Raw genomic sequence first — 19572 nt, 5'->3', positions numbered from 1 at the left:
TACTTCTCTAATATGTACCTTATATTTGTGGACTTCCAGAAAGCATTTGACTCTGTAAATAGAATGAAAATGTGGACAATTGTAAAGGAATATGGCATTCCAGCATATATGATTGATCTTATTAAAAACTCCTATGATGGTTCCACATGACAAATTGTGCATGAGGGAATACTTACGGATCCAATACCAGTTATTTCAGGAGTAAGGCAAGGATGTATTTTATCACCAACAATATTTCTGATGGTAATTGATAAAGTAATGAAGAGGGTAACGGAAGGAAAAATGAGAGGTATAAATTGGAGTCTCACCCAACAGGTAGAAGACTTGTGTTTTGCAGATGATGTTTGTCTGGTGTCTCACACATACCGTAATATGGAAAAGAAATTAGGAGATTTGGATAAGGAAGGGAAAAGAGTTGGTTTAAAGATAATTAGTACAAAGACGAAATCATTAAGAACAAATGTAAAAAAGATGGAAAATTTCCACTTGAATGAGGAAAATATTGAAGAGGTTAAGGAGTTTACATATCTGGGGTGTTTGGTGACAAATACAGGGGGAACAGAAGATGATGTTAGATCAAGAATTAGGAAAGCAAATGTGGCATTTATTCAGCTATATAAAGTTTGGAAAGCCAGAGAAATTTCAATAAGAACTAAGCTGCGAATTTTTAGAACTAATGTGAAGTCAGTTCTCCTTTATGGATGTGAAACTTGGAAAGTAACGAAGAAAATTACTAAAGACCTACAGACATTCATAAACAGGTGCCTAAGGAAACTTCTGGGAATATATTGTCCAGATATTATCTCAAATGAAGATCTATGGAAACGTACGCAAGAGGAACCGGTGGCAATACAGATCAAAAGAAGAAAATGGAAGTGGATTGGTCACACATTGAGGAAAGATCCATCGGCAATAGAGAGACAAGCATTGAGCTGGAATCCACAAGGACAACGTAGAAGAGGAAGGCCAAGAAATGAGTTGGAGAAGGACAATAGAGCAAGAAATATGGGAAGCAGGAAGCTACGAGATAAGGAAGATGGCTGGAAACAGAGTCCGTTGGCGATGCTTCGTTGAGGCCCTATGCTCCGTAGCGGAGTAACAGGAAATAAGTCAAAGTAAGTCAATTAATGGTTAATCCAGGGCTTGACTGCTCGTATTCAAACTGTATTGCTTTCATTTTATTTTCATTTTACTTTCATTACTTTATTTTTCATTTACCTTTTTTTATTTTTTAAATTGTATACAATTAACTGTAAAGAAAACAATTGGCCCCTGTAATTAATGGTTAAGTGGAAGAAAGGGCATTAATGCCTTAACTTCGCCATGTAAACAAAGTCGTTAATAATAATAATATTACATATATTTTCAATAACATCAGTAATAAAATACGATCCGTAGGGCAAAATAATAGTTCCAGTTGTGAAGTAGGTACAATATTTACTCAAGACTACAGTAATTTATATTACATGTGTTTGGTAACAGAGGCAAATCGTTAAAATGTACGATTCGTACACAGGGAAAGAGTAAATGCATCATCCGAAATAATTAAAAAATGGATAAAGTGTGTATCTCAGACCAAATGTTTAAGTGCATCGTCGAGAAAGATGCATGACGGTGCAAAAAACGTATGCATTAAGGTGCATCTCGGCAGAAATATACTCATTTGCATCAACTTCGGCGTTATCCTTACAATTTACAAAAATGAAAAAAAAAATGTAAAAGTGATTCTGTAAAGAGGCTAAACTGTAAAACACACTTTAGTGCATCAATCTAATTTTATGCATTTAGTCTTCTTTGTGTACATGCTAGCGGGGCAGGTTTGGAACACTGCACTGCACGAACGCAACATTACTGTAACCGATATTCTTCTCTGCTTCAGATCTTGCGCACAGCTCGATGGGTGATCTGAAAGAAAGGAAGAAACAGAATTATTGTCATTACTATGATATTGATTAGTATAATTTATTGCAATAAATCGCAGAGTAATGATTTTTCGGAGGGACCAAGGCTTACAAAGTATTAAAATTAAATAATCAATATGTAATTGTTTGATTACAGCCCGTTTCGCCTTATTGCGATTCATCTCCCCAATACAATTTTGCGTGATTTATGTGACACTAACTTTCTAAGGCGAAACGGGACATCCCATTTCGCCTTATCCTGTTTCGTCTTAGACACAAAAATTTTCCCACCAGGGAATATTATCGACATAAAGGTCATTATTATTAATGTATTATTAACCTAACCTAACCTAAACGACAGGACAATGGGAGCCAAGGTATGCAACATCACAAGCTCTGCGCTCGCATTATGAATTACCCTTCAAGTCGGTAATATTCCCTGGTGGTGCATTTTTTGTGTGTAAGGCGAAACAGGATAAGGCGAAATGGGATGTCCCGTTTAGCCTTAGAAAGTTCGTGTCACATAAATAATTTGAAATTGTATTGGGGGAGGTGAAAACGCAATAAGGCGAAACGGGAGGACACGAATTGTTCAGCCATTTGCTATATAATTTATGATTATTTATTTCTGCTGAACTTATTGGAAGGCAAGGATTATATTGGGATCATGTGCTTTGAAGGACAGTAGCAAAGAAGATTTATGCACACTACTTATGATAATATGCTTAAAATATTAATCAGCAATGTTACTTTTCGTCAGTTGTAATAGGCAATTAAAAGTGATCACCGTATAATTATTTTTGGCTACTACAATTGGATCTAACTCCTTTTCTGTTATTCAATAAAAAAATAATTCATAACCTATTTGGCATTAATTTCCTTGCCAGGGCAGTTGTTTTTATACAAATTTTGGCTATCTTAACTACACCTAAGATACATAATTATTATATGCTATTGTTTTATCTTCTATTTACTTATTTATGTAATAATACAGTATTAATTAATATACATATTTAATTAATATTATTAAATGTAATTGAATATAACAATAGTTATTACTATTATTATTATTGCGACACTTGGTCGGATCCCCCCTTCCCTACCCGAAATGTATTTCTGGATACGTGCCTGGGAGGGACGGACTATTTATTTTTAGGCTTCAACCAGCAGTTGTCGATTACAGTTATCGTTAATCATTTATGCATTTAGAAGATGCGTTTGCAAAGACTCAGGACGTCCCAATTAGGAACTACGTCGAAAGTTCCCAATTTAGGCCCTGATATTTTTCACATGGAATGATTTAAGTTGAATGTTTCTAACTCAGGAATCGCTCCCTCGGGAGGGAAGGGTAGGAGACAGGTTTTGTAGAGGTTCTTCTCGTTACGGCACGTTACTCTAATATACTCCGTACATATATCCATTTGCAGACAAAGTACTGTGCTTCACGTGGAGTTTCATCTCTGCTCTATAACCCTATCCCAGCTAACTGTGGAGCAGGGGTGCGCATAGCGGCAGAAGAGGAGGAGGGAAATTGAGTGGTGAAAGCGCAACGTTGCCAACCGTACGGTCCTGACTGTACATGTACGGAAATTTCATGACATGTACGGACGTACGGTCCGTGGGCTAAATGTACGGCTTATCAAAATTTGCACTTGCTGTTCTATCCCTAATATTTCCCTAAAAAATTCTTATACCAAGCGTAAGAACCTGAAGACAAATATACGGCCCGTTTGCCATATGCGTACGGTATTGTCGCTTTCAAAAATTTGCAACGCTGACGGAGCGAAGCAGGGAAAGCGGGTAAGTCCCGTCGCCCATTACACAATCCCATTTATCTCACTGTTCATTGGTGGAGCCGTCTCGCGTCACTACTTGCGCAGAGACTTGTTCTCGTTCGCCTGGTCTACAGTTAGCTGGTACAGGGTATAATATATTTTGAGTACATTGCAGATCATTTGCTTCAGTTAGGATAGCAGTTACACAGGTGTGTGTAACTCAAACTATTTAAAACGACAATTCACCCTTCTCAGAGGCAATTAGCAGGATTTCCTGAGTTGGAAAGACATTTCAACTGGTAAAGACCAGTTCCTGAAATGGCACTGCTATCATTGGGATTTCCATAGTTCCTGAGTTAAGAAGCCCTGAATTTGAAATAAATCGTTTGTAAATGTATTTGATAGAAACCTGAGCAAGGATGAAAGAGCGAGACGTAGGAAGAAGAAATATGTTGACAAAGAGAGAAAGAGGAAGAAAGGTGAGAACTAGAAAAATCGAGAGAGGCAAAGTGAGGGAGGGAGGTAGATAAAGCGAGACAAAGGGGAAAGAGGGGAAAAGGGTATAGGGGAAGAGAGTGAGAGAAGGAGAGGAGAATAATGTGTGTTAGAGGAAGATGGCGTGGGAGAGAGTCAAGGAGAGAGGAAAAGACAGAGAGAAAGGGAGATAATGAGATAGAAAAAGAGAGAGAGTGAGAGAGATAATTCTAATCACCATTACTACAGAAGTATAGCCCATCTGAATTATTCTCAATCCACTCTAAGAACGAAGTTAATGTAATCAAAATGTTCCCTTCCCATTTAACCGTTTCGCTCTTTTATTACTTACAAATACATTGGTCGCAGCTGTATAACTCATAAGGTTCCATACCTTCAATATAGTAGATTTCTGCACAGCTCCGTTTGGAATAACCAATAGAATTTTCCAGAAGTCACGTGTATTTGTTTACATTGACTTCGTTCTTACAGCGGACGGAGAATAGTTCCTCCCACACTAGAGTCCACCCTGGTGACGTCACTATCCACATGCGAAAAGCGAACAGGTCAGTAGCGATTTGTTCAAGCGAATAAGTAAAACGGACAACATCCAACACAATTACACATTTATATCTATATATGATGGTGTAAAATATTTGCGATATTGATTTGACAACTTCGGAGAAAATACCCAAACCGCGTAAGTAATAATGATGGAAACATACCCATTTATAGCGTCCAATCTAAGTCTGTGAATTCTCAGAGTTTGCCTGGCATCAGATGACACGAAGTTTAGGAGTATGGCCGACACGGTCTCACCATCAGGAATGTTGAGGCCAACATATGGACTCTCCATAGAGGTGAACAGATGGCTGAAATAACAAATATTACTTAATTCCCCTTATTCAGATAGGTTACATTAAGATTTACACGAACATATTCGGCTATATTCGTTTTGGAAGATTTCTACTTGCTAAAGATTAACAAGATTCAAATATATGTAGGGAGCACCTTTGAATTATTAGGCTGTTGTACACAGTTTTATTACTTGTTTACTTTAATCATAACAATGGCCAATTTACAAATATACAAGTATTGGATTTGGCTTATAAATACTTCCTATATATCCTGTATATACAGGGTGGCCAGAATTAAAGTTACCCAACTCAGAGCCCTCTGTAGCCTGTTTGAGGCATCGTAGAACTCTGAAATTTGGTGAATCCACTATGCAGACCATGGGGAAGAGGATGGCGATAAAAAAATAGTTCAATTTTCCGCCACCAGTTTGAATTGTGGCGCTGTACTTCCATGATGGGTTGTAATAATGACGTAAACTGCTCCAATTGGTTATGGATTTGCCTTTACCTTGCAATCTTGCAAAAAACGAGAGATTATTTTCTCGCAACTTCCAGCCACTAACAAATGTCTTTCTAATTAATAACTCAACGAAATTACTTAACGTGATTATTTGTACAACCCACCATGAAAGTACAGCGCCACATTTCAACCTGTTGGCGGAAAATTGAACTATTATTATTATTATTTATCGCCATCCTCTTCCCCATGGTCTGCATAGTGGATTCACCAAATATCAGAGTTCTACGATGCCTCAAACAGGCTACGGAGAGCTCTGAGTTGGGTAACTTTAATTCTCTCCTCTTTTGGAGTTTTATACTGACGATGGCAACACTAGCGGCATAATGACCACGAAAACTCTGTTTCTTTATCGTTCTCACCTCATTTTTAATCTTGAGTGTATAATTACCTTGTTGTACCCCACTGATAGCGTAGTTGTAAAGTCGATGTCTTGTAATCAAGGGGTCCAGAGTTTGATATGCGGTGATATAGTGGTTTGGATCCCACTTTTAACTGTAGGTACAGTCCCGATTAGTCGATCTATGCATAAAGTGGACTTAAGAAACTCAACAACAATTACATTATTACATACATCGAGTTGGATACGTAAAATTGCGAACAAAAATATGTTGTAACTAGCAGTAACAATCTTGTTATCATTCTTGCAGACTGTAGCGAGAATTGGGTTCTAAAATTATCTTTATTTTGCTTTCAGAAGTAGCGCATGTTACTTCTTCTTTGTCACATGAAGATGACCACTTAAATTATTACAGGAGGAGCCTATGTAATCTGTTGTCAGTAAGTGCATGTGTCCCATTCCAACTTTCCATGCACAAGTTTATACCAGGGTTGATAAAGGTCCAGGATTTTTAAATAAATTCAATTCCGGTCCAGGAGAGAAAATCAGCAAGCGTAAATGGGTTCTGGACCGTAATGAACCTTTTTATCTGTAAAGTATTTCAATTCAGTCCAGGAACCTTTTCTTCGGATTAATTTAAATACGGTCCGGGAACCTTTTTTCCGAACCAATTTAAATTCGGTCCAGAAACCTTTATTTCCGAATCAGTTTAAACAGGGTCCAAGTTCCGTATTGAAATGAAAGAATACGCAACTTGGATCGAATACGGACCTGACGATAAACAATTATCCACTTGTGAGCATGAAAGACTAATCCAGGTGCTGGCTGTCTCGAGAATCTAAGGTACAAGGTACAAATGGGCGAAACGCAAACGCTGCAGTCACGTTACCACTCTCCATGCAGCCCCATTCTCTCGCGCGCGTTCCTTCACTTGTTTGTAGCAGCACTGCCAGGCACTGCTGTTCCCTGTTGTAATATCTGCTGGGAACACAGCAGCCTCACGTTACCTCATCGACGGTTCCTATTGGCTGCGGTTCCTGGATCGGATGCCGGAGCAACACGTGACGGGTTTTTTTGAACTCAATGTGACGCCATATAGTCCATTGTGTTATGTACAGTAACTCTTCGACAAGGGAGTTTTTGAATCTGAACTTTGTAATGATGGGATCATTACTGGATCCTTTTTATGTTATAAATTGTGTATGGCTATGTATTCCTGTACTTTTGGGTTCTTGGCCGTTGGGGGAGCGGTAAGTTTCCAGTAACGGTTTAGGTCATTAGCGGGGCCTATAAATAGGAAGGGCAGGGGAGCAGTCGGCCTCAGATGTTTGGCGGAGTACAGCAATGTAAGAGGTATCTTTTTCTCTGAGGGGAGCGGCTGGGCGAGCATTCTTTCCTTACTATGTGAACCAACGGCGGGGATGTTAACTTTTTTTCTTTTAATACACACACTTGCTCTTTTCATATCATTCCAATAGTTCATTTCATGTGGGAAACCGGGTACACAACACACATACCTTCAGCCACCTTTTTTGGTACTGAGGGTTATATTATTTTTTTTTACTCGTGGAGCCAGTGGCTACGCGAGTCTACACACTCTCTTCGGGAAGGGGGGACAGGGTACACCGGAATGTAATTGTGCGAATAACGGCCAAGAATTAACTTCTGTAAATATAATATGAATAAACCTATATATATCTAAAAGGAAATGGGCGTTAAGTTGTAATTTGAAGAGGTACGTGTCTATTGCCAAAACTAGCATCCACAGAACTTCAGGTACTGCAAGTTTTGAACCTCGGGACAAGGATTCAAAAATGTATGGTTGTGTATATTGTGTATGTTGCTGAGAATCAGCTTAAAAGCACAAAATATACCGTTACATACTGGGGGCTCAGAGTCTGGATATTTTTTTGTGAAAAGTACTGAAGGCATTAGTTATTGTGAAGTGGAAAGAAAATAATAGAAGACAAAATGGCAATTCAAATAGACAGGGAGCTCATTAGCAAGTTGCTAGGTAATACGAACTTGGAAGGAAGGCGTGAGGAAGATATTGTGGGGGAACTTCAGAGACTTTCTCTAAATGTTACACAAGGAACTTCGATAAGGACCGGCGAGGAAAAAATGAGCAAAATCTTGGAAAAAAGCAACATTAACATTCCGATCTTTAAGGGAAACGTCGGCGATGTAAGTCCACACGATTATTTATATGAATTACGCAGTTATCAGGAAATCATGGAAATTGGGGATACTTTTCTCTTAGATAGAATCTTGCCGCTTTCGTTGAAGGAAATCTCTGCAGATTGGTTCAGATTTTCGAGACCATTCGGCACTTTTAGGGAATTTGAGAAGGCGTTCTTGGAAGAATTCTTTAGTGTCGATTACGACTCGGAAATAGCAAGGATCATTCAGAACAATTACCAGTCACCAGACCAGTCTCTTCTTGCATTTATTCGACACACCAGGAAGCTTTTTGCAATGAGGGAGAAACGGGGAACAGAAGACGAGGTCATCCAGCACGTTTTGAAATTTTCCCACCCTAAATTCAGAACGCACCTGTACGATAGAACCTTTGCAACCTTGAAAGATCTGGAGATTCGCGCTATGGACATTCAAAAGAGATTGTATTCAGAAGCCCTGTACTATTGTCCAGAACTGAGGGACAACAGTTCGCCGCATCTGTCTGCCATGCCGACTTCAGCGAGTGGCACAAGGCAATTAGCAGCCGCGGGGACAATGAACACTTTCGGCCGCGTGGGAACAGAAGTATCAATGAGTGCCATAAATCCGGGTCTTTTCAACCGCTTGAGCCTTTCCGGGAATATTGGAACCCCGTCGAGAGCAGAAGAACCGGCGAGGAGAAGGGGGTATGATGGTCCGCAGAAGGGCGCCACCTGTGCCGTCTCTAAAGATACCGTTAGACCAGAACAGATAACTCCGGTTCTTGCACACGTAGAAGGAAAGCAAAACAGGGGGAGGAATAGGGAAATACGTAACTGCAGAAATTTCACTTCTGGCGACAAAAAACCGTTAGTCACCTGTAAGGTTCAGGGAAAGGACTTCACGCTATATTTGGATTCTGGTGCGTCTGTGAGCACCGTGTCTGTTGAGATCGCAAGAGAACTGGAAAAACAAGGAAATAAGATTAACAATAAACGTATTAATATTTCTTTGGCAGTAGGCTCTGTACAATCATGTGGAGAAATGTATCTTACTGTACATTTGAATGGGATGAAATTTAAGCATAAATTCGTCGTTCTGCGCAATTGTTTCACGGGATTTATCGCAGGTCGTGGGTTCATAAGGAAGGCCGGCATATCGCTACATTTGAAGCAGGGAGGCTACAGTTTTGAGAACAGTAACGTCATTCATTTATTTTCTGCGGAGAAGAGGGAAGTGGGAAAGAGGCTTCCGTTCTCGCAGCAGGGGAGAACGTCGACTGTGGAAGCTGAAGATGGGCTAACCGCGACGATGACTGCGACGTTGGAAATAAATGAAACTGTTACTGAAGCAACCGCGACGATGGGAAATTGCAAACCACACCCCGAAACTGAGGACATGATTGACCGTGTCGAATGTTCGACTGACACTGTGCAGAAATCAGTTGCAGATTTCAGCGCTTTGTGTACTGCAGAAAGTGCGAACCAAATGAGGAAGAAACAGAGGGAAAATTTGCTTCGAAGCACAAAACTGCCCATGCTTCGTCTCTCTGGAAATAAAGATATGGAAGATTCTTCATTGTTGCCATTCTCTGCCACTGAGGGAAATGAAGAATACAATTCTGAGGAGCCACGTAGGCTTCTGGACACAGCCTCCCTCATTTCCGAGCAAATGAAAGACAGGTTTCTTGCTGACGTAGCGAGGGTTACAAGGAATGAGGAGGTGGAAGGAACGAAGAAGTACAAGGAAAAGGTGAAGACCCAGGCCAAATCTTCGTATTTCGACAACGAGGGAATTCTTAGGAGAAATTTGCCTACGGAAAAGTACAAAGAGAAGGGAAAAGGGAAAATATGGGCACCTACTTCTCTACGTTCGCAAATTCTCGTGTCGTTGCATGATAATGCATTCGTTTGTCATCCTGGGAGATTGAAAACGTTAGCGAAGGTTAGGGAACAATACACTTGGATAGGCCTAACTAAAGACGTTATCCAGTATTGTAAGTCGTGCCAGCCATGCTGCGTATTAAAAGATGACAGGAATAAGCAAGATTTCATGTCAAGTAAGGAGGAAACGAAATTCAGGATAGAAGACGCCAAGAAGAAAGCTTGTGATAGGAAACGCCGCAAATGCACGTTTGAGGTGGGGGATAAAGCTTGGCTTAAGGAACATCCTATCTCTGGTAAGGCCCGCAGAGTAACCAGTAAATTCTCGGGGAAGTCCTCTGGAGCACACGCAATTGTGAAGCAAACTTCGGCAAATACTTTCAAAATGAAACACAGCGGGGACGGAAGAATATCGAGAGCCAACAGTGACCAGTTAAAGCCTTATTCTTCGCCACCTGACTTTGCAAGGAAAGTAGCCGAACTCAATTCAGCAAAGAGAGCGCACATAACTTCGGCAGGAGGAGCAAGACGAAGATATGTCCCGGATGCGTTACAAGCTGAGAAACAGATTCTAGTCTAATTTCAAAGGGGGATTTTTTGTAAATATTGTACATAGGGACTTATCTATCTTTTCTTTATTCTATCTTTCACTTATTTTCTCTACGTCATACCTCATACAGTACTCATACAAAAGTGTCGTTCCGCAGTCAATTTCATCGCGAAAGTAACGCAAAGTTAGTGCGTATTCTTTTACCGTGTAATTTCGTCGAGAAGTCGCAGTTCGGTGGCGAGTGAACGCAGTTCTAGCGCCGAGCATAGCAGTGACATCTTCGGATGTAGAGCCACTTCGATCCATTCATGTGGAAACCGGTAGAAGCGGTGTCTTCCGATCTCGGCAGGAGCGCAGACCAGTGGCGTTGCCGGGACTCGAACCAGCAGCCTTGATGACTTGGATGGATTTCCAGGAGACTGTCTCTCATTGGTCCAGGAGGAAGGATGGAAGAGATGCTGAGCGGGTAAGAATCGACGTGTGTTAACCAGCCCCAGTGCTGAGGGAAGATCACGGATCTCGAAGTACACTTGTGGACAAAATTAGAGTGAACATTGACTGTCAGTGTCGTGTTATCTAATGAAAGTGTGTTTGTAGTGAACAGAAACTGCGGACAAGTGTTTTGTGTATATTATTATTATTTTTTCTAGGTTACAGAACTTTGATTTTCCTCTCTTCAGGAAGGGGGGACTATGTAATGATGGGATCATTACTGGATCCTTTTTATGTTATAAATTGTGTATGGCTATGTATTCCTGTACTTTTGGGTTCTTGGCCGTTGGGGGAGCGGTAAGTTTCCAGTAACGGTTTAGGTCATTAGCGGGGCCTATAAATAGGAAGGTCAGGGGAGCAGTCGGCCTCAGATGTTTGGCGGAGTACAGCAATGTAAGAGGTATCTTTTTCTCTGAGGGGAGCGGCTGGGCGAGCATTCTTTCCTTACTATGTGAACCAACGGCGGGGATGTTAACTTTTTTTCTTTTAATACACACACTTGCTCTTTTCATATCATTCCAATAGTTCATTTCATGTGGGAAACCGGGTACACAACACACATACCTTCAGCCACCTTTTTTGGTACTGAGGGTTATATTATTTTTTTTTACTCGTGGAGCCAGTGGCTACGCGAGTCTACACACTCTCTTCGGGAAGGGGGGACAGGGTACACCGGAATGTAATTGTGCGAATAACGGCCAAGAATTAACTTCTGTAAATATAATATGAATAAACCTATATATATCTAAAAGGAAATGGGCGTTAAGTTGTAATTTGAAGAGGTACGTGTCTATTGCCAAAACTAGCATCCACAGAACTTCAGGTACTGCAAGTTTTGAACCTCGGGACAAGGATTCAAAAATGTATGGTTGTGTATATTGTGTATGTTGCTGAGAATCAGCTTAAAAGCACAAAATATACCGTTACATACTGGGGGCTCAGAGTCTGGATATTTTTTTGTGAAAAGTACTGAAGGCATTAGTTATTGTGAAGTGGAAAGAAAATAATAGAAGACAAAATGGCAATTCAAATAGACAGGGAGCTCATTAGCAAGTTGCTAGGTAATACGAACTTGGAAGGAAGGCGTGAGGAAGATATTGTGGGGGAACTTCAGAGACTTTCTCTAAATGTTACACAAGGAACTTCGATAAGGACCGGCGAGGAAAAAATGAGCAAAATCTTGGAAAAAAGCAACATTAACATTCCGATCTTTAAGGGAAACGTCGGCGATGTAAGTCCACACGATTATTTATATGAATTACGCAGTTATCAGGAAATCATGGAAATTGGGGATACTTTTCTCTTAGATAGAATCTTGCCGCTTTCGTTGAAGGAAATCTCTGCAGATTGGTTCAGATTTTCGAGACCATTCGGCACTTTTAGGGAATTTGAGAAGGCGTTCTTGGAAGAATTCTTTAGTGTCGATTACGACTCGGAAATAGCAAGGATCATTCAGAACAATTACCAGTCACCAGACCAGTCTCTTCTTGCATTTATTCGACACACCAGGAAGCTTTTTGCAATGAGGGAGAAACGGGGAACAGAAGACGAGGTCATCCAGCACGTTTTGAAATTTTCCCACCCTAAATTCAGAACGCACCTGTACGATAGAACCTTTGCAACCTTGAAAGATCTGGAGATTCGCGCTATGGACATTCAAAAGAGATTGTATTCAGAAGCCCTGTACTATTGTCCAGAACTGAGGGACAACAGTTCGCCGCATCTGTCTGCCATGCCGACTTCAGCGAGTGGCACAAGGCAATTAGCAGCCGCGGGGACAATGAACACTTTCGGCCGCGTGGGAACAGAAGTATCAATGAGTGCCATAAATCCGGGTCTTTTCAACCGCTTGAGCCTTTCCGGGAATATTGGAACCCCGTCGAGAGCAGAAGAACCGGCGAGGAGAAGGGGGTATGATGGTCCGCAGAAGGGCGCCACCTGTGCCGTCTCTAAAGATACCGTTAGACCAGAACAGATAACTCCGGTTCTTGCACACGTAGAAGGAAAGCAAAACAGGGGGAGGAATAGGGAAATACGTAACTGCAGAAATTTCACTTCTGGCGACAAAAAACCGTTAGTCACCTGTAAGGTTCAGGGAAAGGACTTCACGCTATATTTGGATTCTGGTGCGTCTGTGAGCACCGTGTCTGTTGAGATCGCAAGAGAACTGGAAAAACAAGGAAATAAGATTAACAATAAACGTATTAATATTTCTTTGGCAGTAGGCTCTGTACAATCATGTGGAGAAATGTATCTTACTGTACATTTGAATGGGATGAAATTTAAGCATAAATTCGTCGTTCTGCGCAATTGTTTCACGGGATTTATCGCAGGTCGTGGGTTCATAAGGAAGGCCGGCATATCGCTACATTTGAAGCAGGGAGGCTACAGTTTTGAGAACAGTAACGTCATTCATTTATTTTCTGCGGAGAAGAGGGAAGTGGGAAAGAGGCTTCCGTTCTCGCAGCAGGGGAGAACGTCGACTGTGGAAGCTGAAGATGGGCTAACCGCGACGATGACTGCGACGTTGGAAATAAATGAAACTGTTACTGAAGCAACCGCGACGATGGGAAATTGCAAACCACACCCCGAAACTGAGGACATGATTGACCGTGTCGAATGTTCGACTGACACTGTGCAGAAATCAGTTGCAGATTTCAGCGCTTTGTGTACTGCAGAAAGTGCGAACCAAATGAGGAAGAAACAGAGGGAAAATTTGCTTCGAAGCACAAAACTGCCCATGCTTCGTCTCTCTGGAAATAAAGATATGGAAGATTCTTCATTGTTGCCATTCTCTGCCACTGAGGGAAATGAAGAATACAATTCTGAGGAGCCACGTAGGCTTCTGGACACAGCCTCCCTCATTTCCGAGCAAATGAAAGACAGGTTTCTTGCTGACGTAGCGAGGGTTACAAGGAATGAGGAGGTGGAAGGAACGAAGAAGTACAAGGAAAAGGTGAAGACCCAGGCCAAATCTTCGTATTTCGACAACGAGGGAATTCTTAGGAGAAATTTGCCTACGGAAAAGTACAAAGAGAAGGGAAAAGGGAAAATATGGGCACCTACTTCTCTACGTTCGCAAATTCTCGTGTCGTTGCATGATAATGCATTCGTTTGTCATCCTGGGAGATTGAAAACGTTAGCGAAGGTTAGGGAACAATACACTTGGATAGGCCTAACTAAAGACGTTATCCAGTATTGTAAGTCGTGCCAGCCATGCTGCGTATTAAAAGATGACAGGAATAAGCAAGATTTCATGTCAAGTAAGGAGGAAACGAAATTCAGGATAGAAGACGCCAAGAAGAAAGCTTGTGATAGGAAACGCCGCAAATGCACGTTTGAGGTGGGGGATAAAGCTTGGCTTAAGGAACATCCTATCTCTGGTAAGGCCCGCAGAGTAACCAGTAAATTCTCGGGGAAGTCCTCTGGAGCACACGCAATTGTGAAGCAAACTTCGGCAAATACTTTCAAAATGAAACACAGCGGGGACGGAAGAATATCGAGAGCCAACAGTGACCAGTTAAAGCCTTATTCTTCGCCACCTGACTTTGCAAGGAAAGTAGCCGAACTCAATTCAGCAAAGAGAGCGCACATAACTTCGGCAGGAGGAGCAAGACGAAGATATGTCCCGGATGCGTTACAAGCTGAGAAACAGATTCTAGTCTAATTTCAAAGGGGGATTTTTTGTAAATATTGTACATAGGGACTTATCTATCTTTTCTTTATTCTATCTTTCACTTATTTTCTCTACGTCATACCTCATACAGTACTCATACAAAAGTGTCGTTCCGCAGTCAATTTCATCGCGAAAGTAACGCAAAGTTAGTGCGTATTCTTTTACCGTGTAATTTCGTCGAGAAGTCGCAGTTCGGTGGCGAGTGAACGCAGTTCTAGCGCCGAGCATAGCAGTGACATCTTCGGATGTAGAGCCACTTCGATCCATTCATGTGGAAACCGGTAGAAGCGGTGTCTTCCGATCTCGGCAGGAGCGCAGACCAGTGGCGTTGCCGGGACTCGAACCAGCAGCCTTGATGACTTGGATGGATTTCCAGGAGACTGTCTCTCATTGGTCCAGGAGGAAGGATGGAAGAGATGCTGAGCGGGTAAGAATCGACGTGTGTTAACCAGCCCCAGTGCTGAGGGAAGATCACGGATCTCGAAGTACACTTGTGGACAAAATTAGAGTGAACATTGACTGTCAGTGTCGTGTTATCTAATGAAAGTGTGTTTGTAGTGAACAGAAACTGCGGACAAGTGTTTTGTGTATATTATTATTATTTTTTCTAGGTTACAGAACTTTGATTTTCCTCTCTTCAGGAAGGGGGGACTATGTAATGATGGGATCATTACTGGATCCTTTTTATGTTATAAATTGTGTATGGCTATGTATTCCTGTACTTTTGGGTTCTTGGCCGTTGGGGGAGCGGTAAGTTTCCAGTAACGGTTTAGGTCATTAGCGGGGCCTATAAATAGGAAGGTCAGGGGAGCAGTCGGCCTCAGATGTTTGGCGGAGTACAGCAATGTAAGAGGTATCTTTTTCTCTGAGGGGAGCGGCTGGGCGAGCATTCTTTCCTTACTATGTGAACCAACGGCGGGGATGTTAACTTTTTTTCTTTTAATACACACACTTGCTCTTTTCATATCATTCCAATAGTTCATTTCATGTGGGAAACCGGGTACACAACACACATACCTTCAGCCACCTTTTTTGGTACTGAGGGTTATATTATTTTTTTTTACTCGTGGAGCCAGTGGCTACGCGAGTCTACACACTCTCTTCGGGAAGGGGGGACAGGGTACACCGGAATGTAATTGTGCGAATAACGGCCAAGAATTAACTTCTGTAAATATAATATGAATAAACCTATATATATCTAAAAGGAAATGGGCGTTAAGTTGTAATTTGAAGAGGTACGTGTCTATTGCCAAAACTAGCATCCACAGAAATTCAGGTACTGCAAGTTTTGAACCTCGGGACAAGGATTCAAAAATGTATGGTTGTGTATATTGTGTATGTTGCTGAGAATCAGCTTAAAAGCACAAAATATACCGTTACAACTTTAAACGACAGACTCACTCTCAACTTTTCTGTTAAGATCAACCGTTTCCACCTCTCAGTCTCCAAAGCAACAACTGATCCTCTCTCCCACAAAACAACACTCAGGCTCTGTCCGAAAGGTGCAAAGTACATACTTGAAGTATGGTTTTGACGGAAGAGACGTCACCTAGTACAGTTCGACAGCGCCAAGAACAGAAGCACACAAGTACGCAGCCCTCAGCACAGATGCTTGGTGACTAGGTCACGTGATATCCACACTCGTATTTCATTTGTTTTGAATCGCGGAGATAGAAAGTCAGCAACACGGGTTAAATATGCGTATGGGTCAGCAAGTTGTTGGTTAAAGTTCTTGTAATGTGTGGAAATGTATGTGTACGAACATTTGAAAATCCTATGCGATTTCTATGGTTATAAACTAGTCTTTAAAACGCGAGGGAAACAACGTGTCCTCAGTTCTATCTACTGATCGTATTTGGCGCTGCAGTCGAAGTACAATTCGAAAGACTTTCACTTCCAGTCCACGACTTGAAGACCGCACTCCAAGACCATACTCGGAGGATGCTCGCTTCAAGTACGGTCTTGTACCTTTCGGACACGGCCTCTCTCTCTCTCTCTCTCTCTCTTGCTTCAAGCATTCGGTCATTCCCCTTACTTCTCCTTCCTTCCCCTCTCACCATTCAATGCTCCCAACAATGGACAATACTTGCTACCTTAGTTGACACATTATTTACTTTTCTGCCAGCTGTAGAATGACTGAACTGGACAGGAATGTTACTGGATGATACGGTATGAAGGATATGGACATTACATCTATGGCCCGGGATACACAATAAAATAGTTTGCAATTACCCATCTTAAACTTCGTTTTAAAAGTTATTCAAAGACTAAAATGATAATCGGGGTAAAATTATGTTTTTTTGTATTTGCCAGTTTCTGTTTTCCTGTTTTTTTTCCTACTTTAATTTGAAAATTTATACCGGGTGTCCCAGAAGTCTTTCCCTGATTACAAACTTGATTCACATCCGCTATATGCAAGGTAGAGATGTGAAAGTGGTACGAAAATGTTGGAAAACTAAGCAAGTTTTTTTGTTGCAGGTTTGAGTAACGTGGCTGTAGTGTAGCAGTGTCAGTGCCAAGAAAACCGGAAATGTTCACAAATCAGGAAAAAGCTCAGCATGTCCTCTGGTATCATGAACCCCGGTCACCAATAACAGTGCAGAGGAACTTTCAAATGTACATAATTCTTTCGTCTAGAATATCTGCCATCAATAAGTTGGTATTTAAAAAATGGAATTTATCTTCATTCCCAAATCCTGTCAAGTCCAAGAAACATTGTATGGAAAGATGTCACCCGATGTCAAGAGCATTAATTCCGGATTTCTTGGCACTGACACTGCTACACTACAGCCACATTACTGAAACCTGCAACAAATAAACTTGGTTAGTTTTCCAACATTTTGGCACCAGTTTCACATCTCTACATTGCATATAGCGGATATGGATAAAGTTTGTAATCAGGGAAAGACTTCTGGGACACTCGGTATTTTCTCAAAATCTTGCGGTGATTATAGCCCCATCATCTCCCTTGAATTGACACATATGTATTTAAAATGCATACATAAACTCCTAATGATTTGCTTGTAGTGCATCAAAGGATCTAGTTTTATCAGTTGTTAAATGTGGTGTACTAAGAATGCATCAATAGAAAAGATAGGGCTCGACCATTTGAAAGAAACCAAAATAGTGCATACATAAACCATAATTTCATGAACTTAATAGTTCTGTGTGTGAAGGAACACACTATAGAATGTCTTGTTATTACAAATAAATCCTCCAGTTCTGAGTTTATCAACGTGACGCATGTAGAGTAACGCAAAGTAACTAAGAAAATGTAAAGTGTTACTTGCAGTACCCCCCCCCCCCAATTCTGATGCGAACACACTTGTTGTCATTAATCTTACGAACAAAAACTCAAATTTAATAACTTGTTAAGTATTAATTTTTGAATGTACCTACCACTTTTACTTCTCCCGCCATGCAATTGTACAGTGTGATCCATGAGTATTACCGTGTAAATTGTCCATGACTATTTTCATTAAGTTTTCTCTTGCATCCCATGTGTTTTAAGCTATATATTTTTATGTATACTGGTGCAGGAGTTGTCAAGAGTTTGTTGAGCTTTCGTTTAATTCTTGAATCTCTTACTGGGTCAAATAAAGTGCATGAATATGGTGATGGACAATTTGCACAGTAATACCTATAGATCGCACTGTGCTACATTCTATTTTATTTTTATAACTGACCTTGCTACTTCACAGTAGTAGTTGAGAACTTACTTCTGCAAGCTGAGTGAATACAGTACACCTTTGTTCCCATAAGGCTGTATACTCAGAACGCCTTGGACACTGGGTGCATAAGGGTCCAATTCTATGTGGATATAATGTGTTGGTGGCAGCGCTGTCAACGACAATGAGAGATATCAGCAATCAATACACTAAAGCATAGGCGTAGCTAACTTTTGATTCGTGTGTGCATGAAGTTAAACATAAAGATATCATTCAGAAGGTTTGAGAATTAGCTATAATGGCAGGGATAAGCTTTAAAGGCCTCTCACATGCTCCTTCCAAGAGACCGTGCGGTCTGGCGTCAGGCTTTTGTGCTCGGGCTACGGCAGACACGCAACTAGAGCTCTCGCCACGAAAACAGTCCAGTCAAGGTCACACCATCCACCTATAGTGTTGCCAATGAGCAACAATTTCAACAGCATACGAACAACGCGCGAAGTGTCGACCGTGTAGCTTAGAAGAAGTGTGGCAACCTTGGAGGGACAGGGCCTGGGAGGAGGCAAGGGGAAACTCCGACCTTGAATGGACTGTTTTCGTGGCGAGAGCTTTTAGGCACACTGTTTGTGAAGAGTAACACATAAACTAAACGTATTTGGACATTAGGATATGTCTGGCAACGCCCGGCATACTCCGTAGCACCGCATATGTAGGCTACTCAATCTTCACGAAAGAGCACAAATAGATGTGTTTCACTTCGTCACAAACTGCTGAATTGTGACTTCGAGCCGTCATGATGGAGGCCAGTTCTTGTAAGCATACGTAATTCATGCTGGAGATTTGAACTTTGTTTATGTGCGATATTCGGTGTTTAAAACCGAAGCTCATGTTACTTCATGATACTTACTTGCACACGACAAACAAAATAGGCCGCAAACATGGCAGCTGTGCGCATCCTGACGTCACATGAAACTCACCTATAGACCTCAGACAATTCTTTGTGTTCGAGAATTTTCATGTGACAGATACGCACAAAACGACATTTATGGAGAGCCTCAAAGGTTTTTCGAGGAAATCGACGCGAGTTTGCGCATATTGGACAGTTAAAACCGTTAAATTTAGAATACTAGGAGCTTTTATTCTTTAGAAAGACAAGAGCCTCCTACAGTGAGGTCATCAAATGGAGTTCGTTGCCTATCGCAGATGGATCCACCTATATAAATTATACCTTCATGATGTATTGTGAACTTGAAAATTTCGACATTGACTCGAAACTAATATAACA

At 41.2% G+C, this 19572-nt stretch overlaps 1 protein-coding gene across 2 annotated transcripts in view; it reads right to left on the bottom strand.

Moving 5' to 3' along the window:
- Window positions 1-1417: 1417 nt before the first annotated feature.
- Window positions 1418-19572, bottom strand: part of LOC146004086 (pancreatic triacylglycerol lipase-like) — a 41591-nt gene continuing 23436 nt past the window's right edge. For both annotated transcript variants that reach the window (XM_083142715.1, XM_083142716.1), the window contains exons 10-12: window positions 18342-18462; window positions 4876-5022; window positions 1418-1905 (exon numbers count right to left, since the gene is read on the bottom strand). In XM_083142715.1, coding sequence (XP_082998841.1) covers window positions 1806-1905; window positions 4876-5022; window positions 18342-18462 — 368 coding nt within the window. In that variant the 3' untranslated portion in view covers window positions 1418-1805. The remainder of the gene's footprint in view (window positions 1906-4875; window positions 5023-18341; window positions 18463-19572) is intronic.

This window comes from Lepisma saccharinum, chromosome 21 (genome assembly GCF_977018435.1).
Source record: "Lepisma saccharinum chromosome 21, izLepSacc3.1, whole genome shotgun sequence".
In the NCBI taxonomy this organism is placed as follows: domain Eukaryota; kingdom Metazoa; phylum Arthropoda; class Insecta; order Zygentoma; family Lepismatidae; genus Lepisma; species Lepisma saccharinum.
This window is presented reverse-complemented; position numbering and strand designations above follow the sequence as displayed.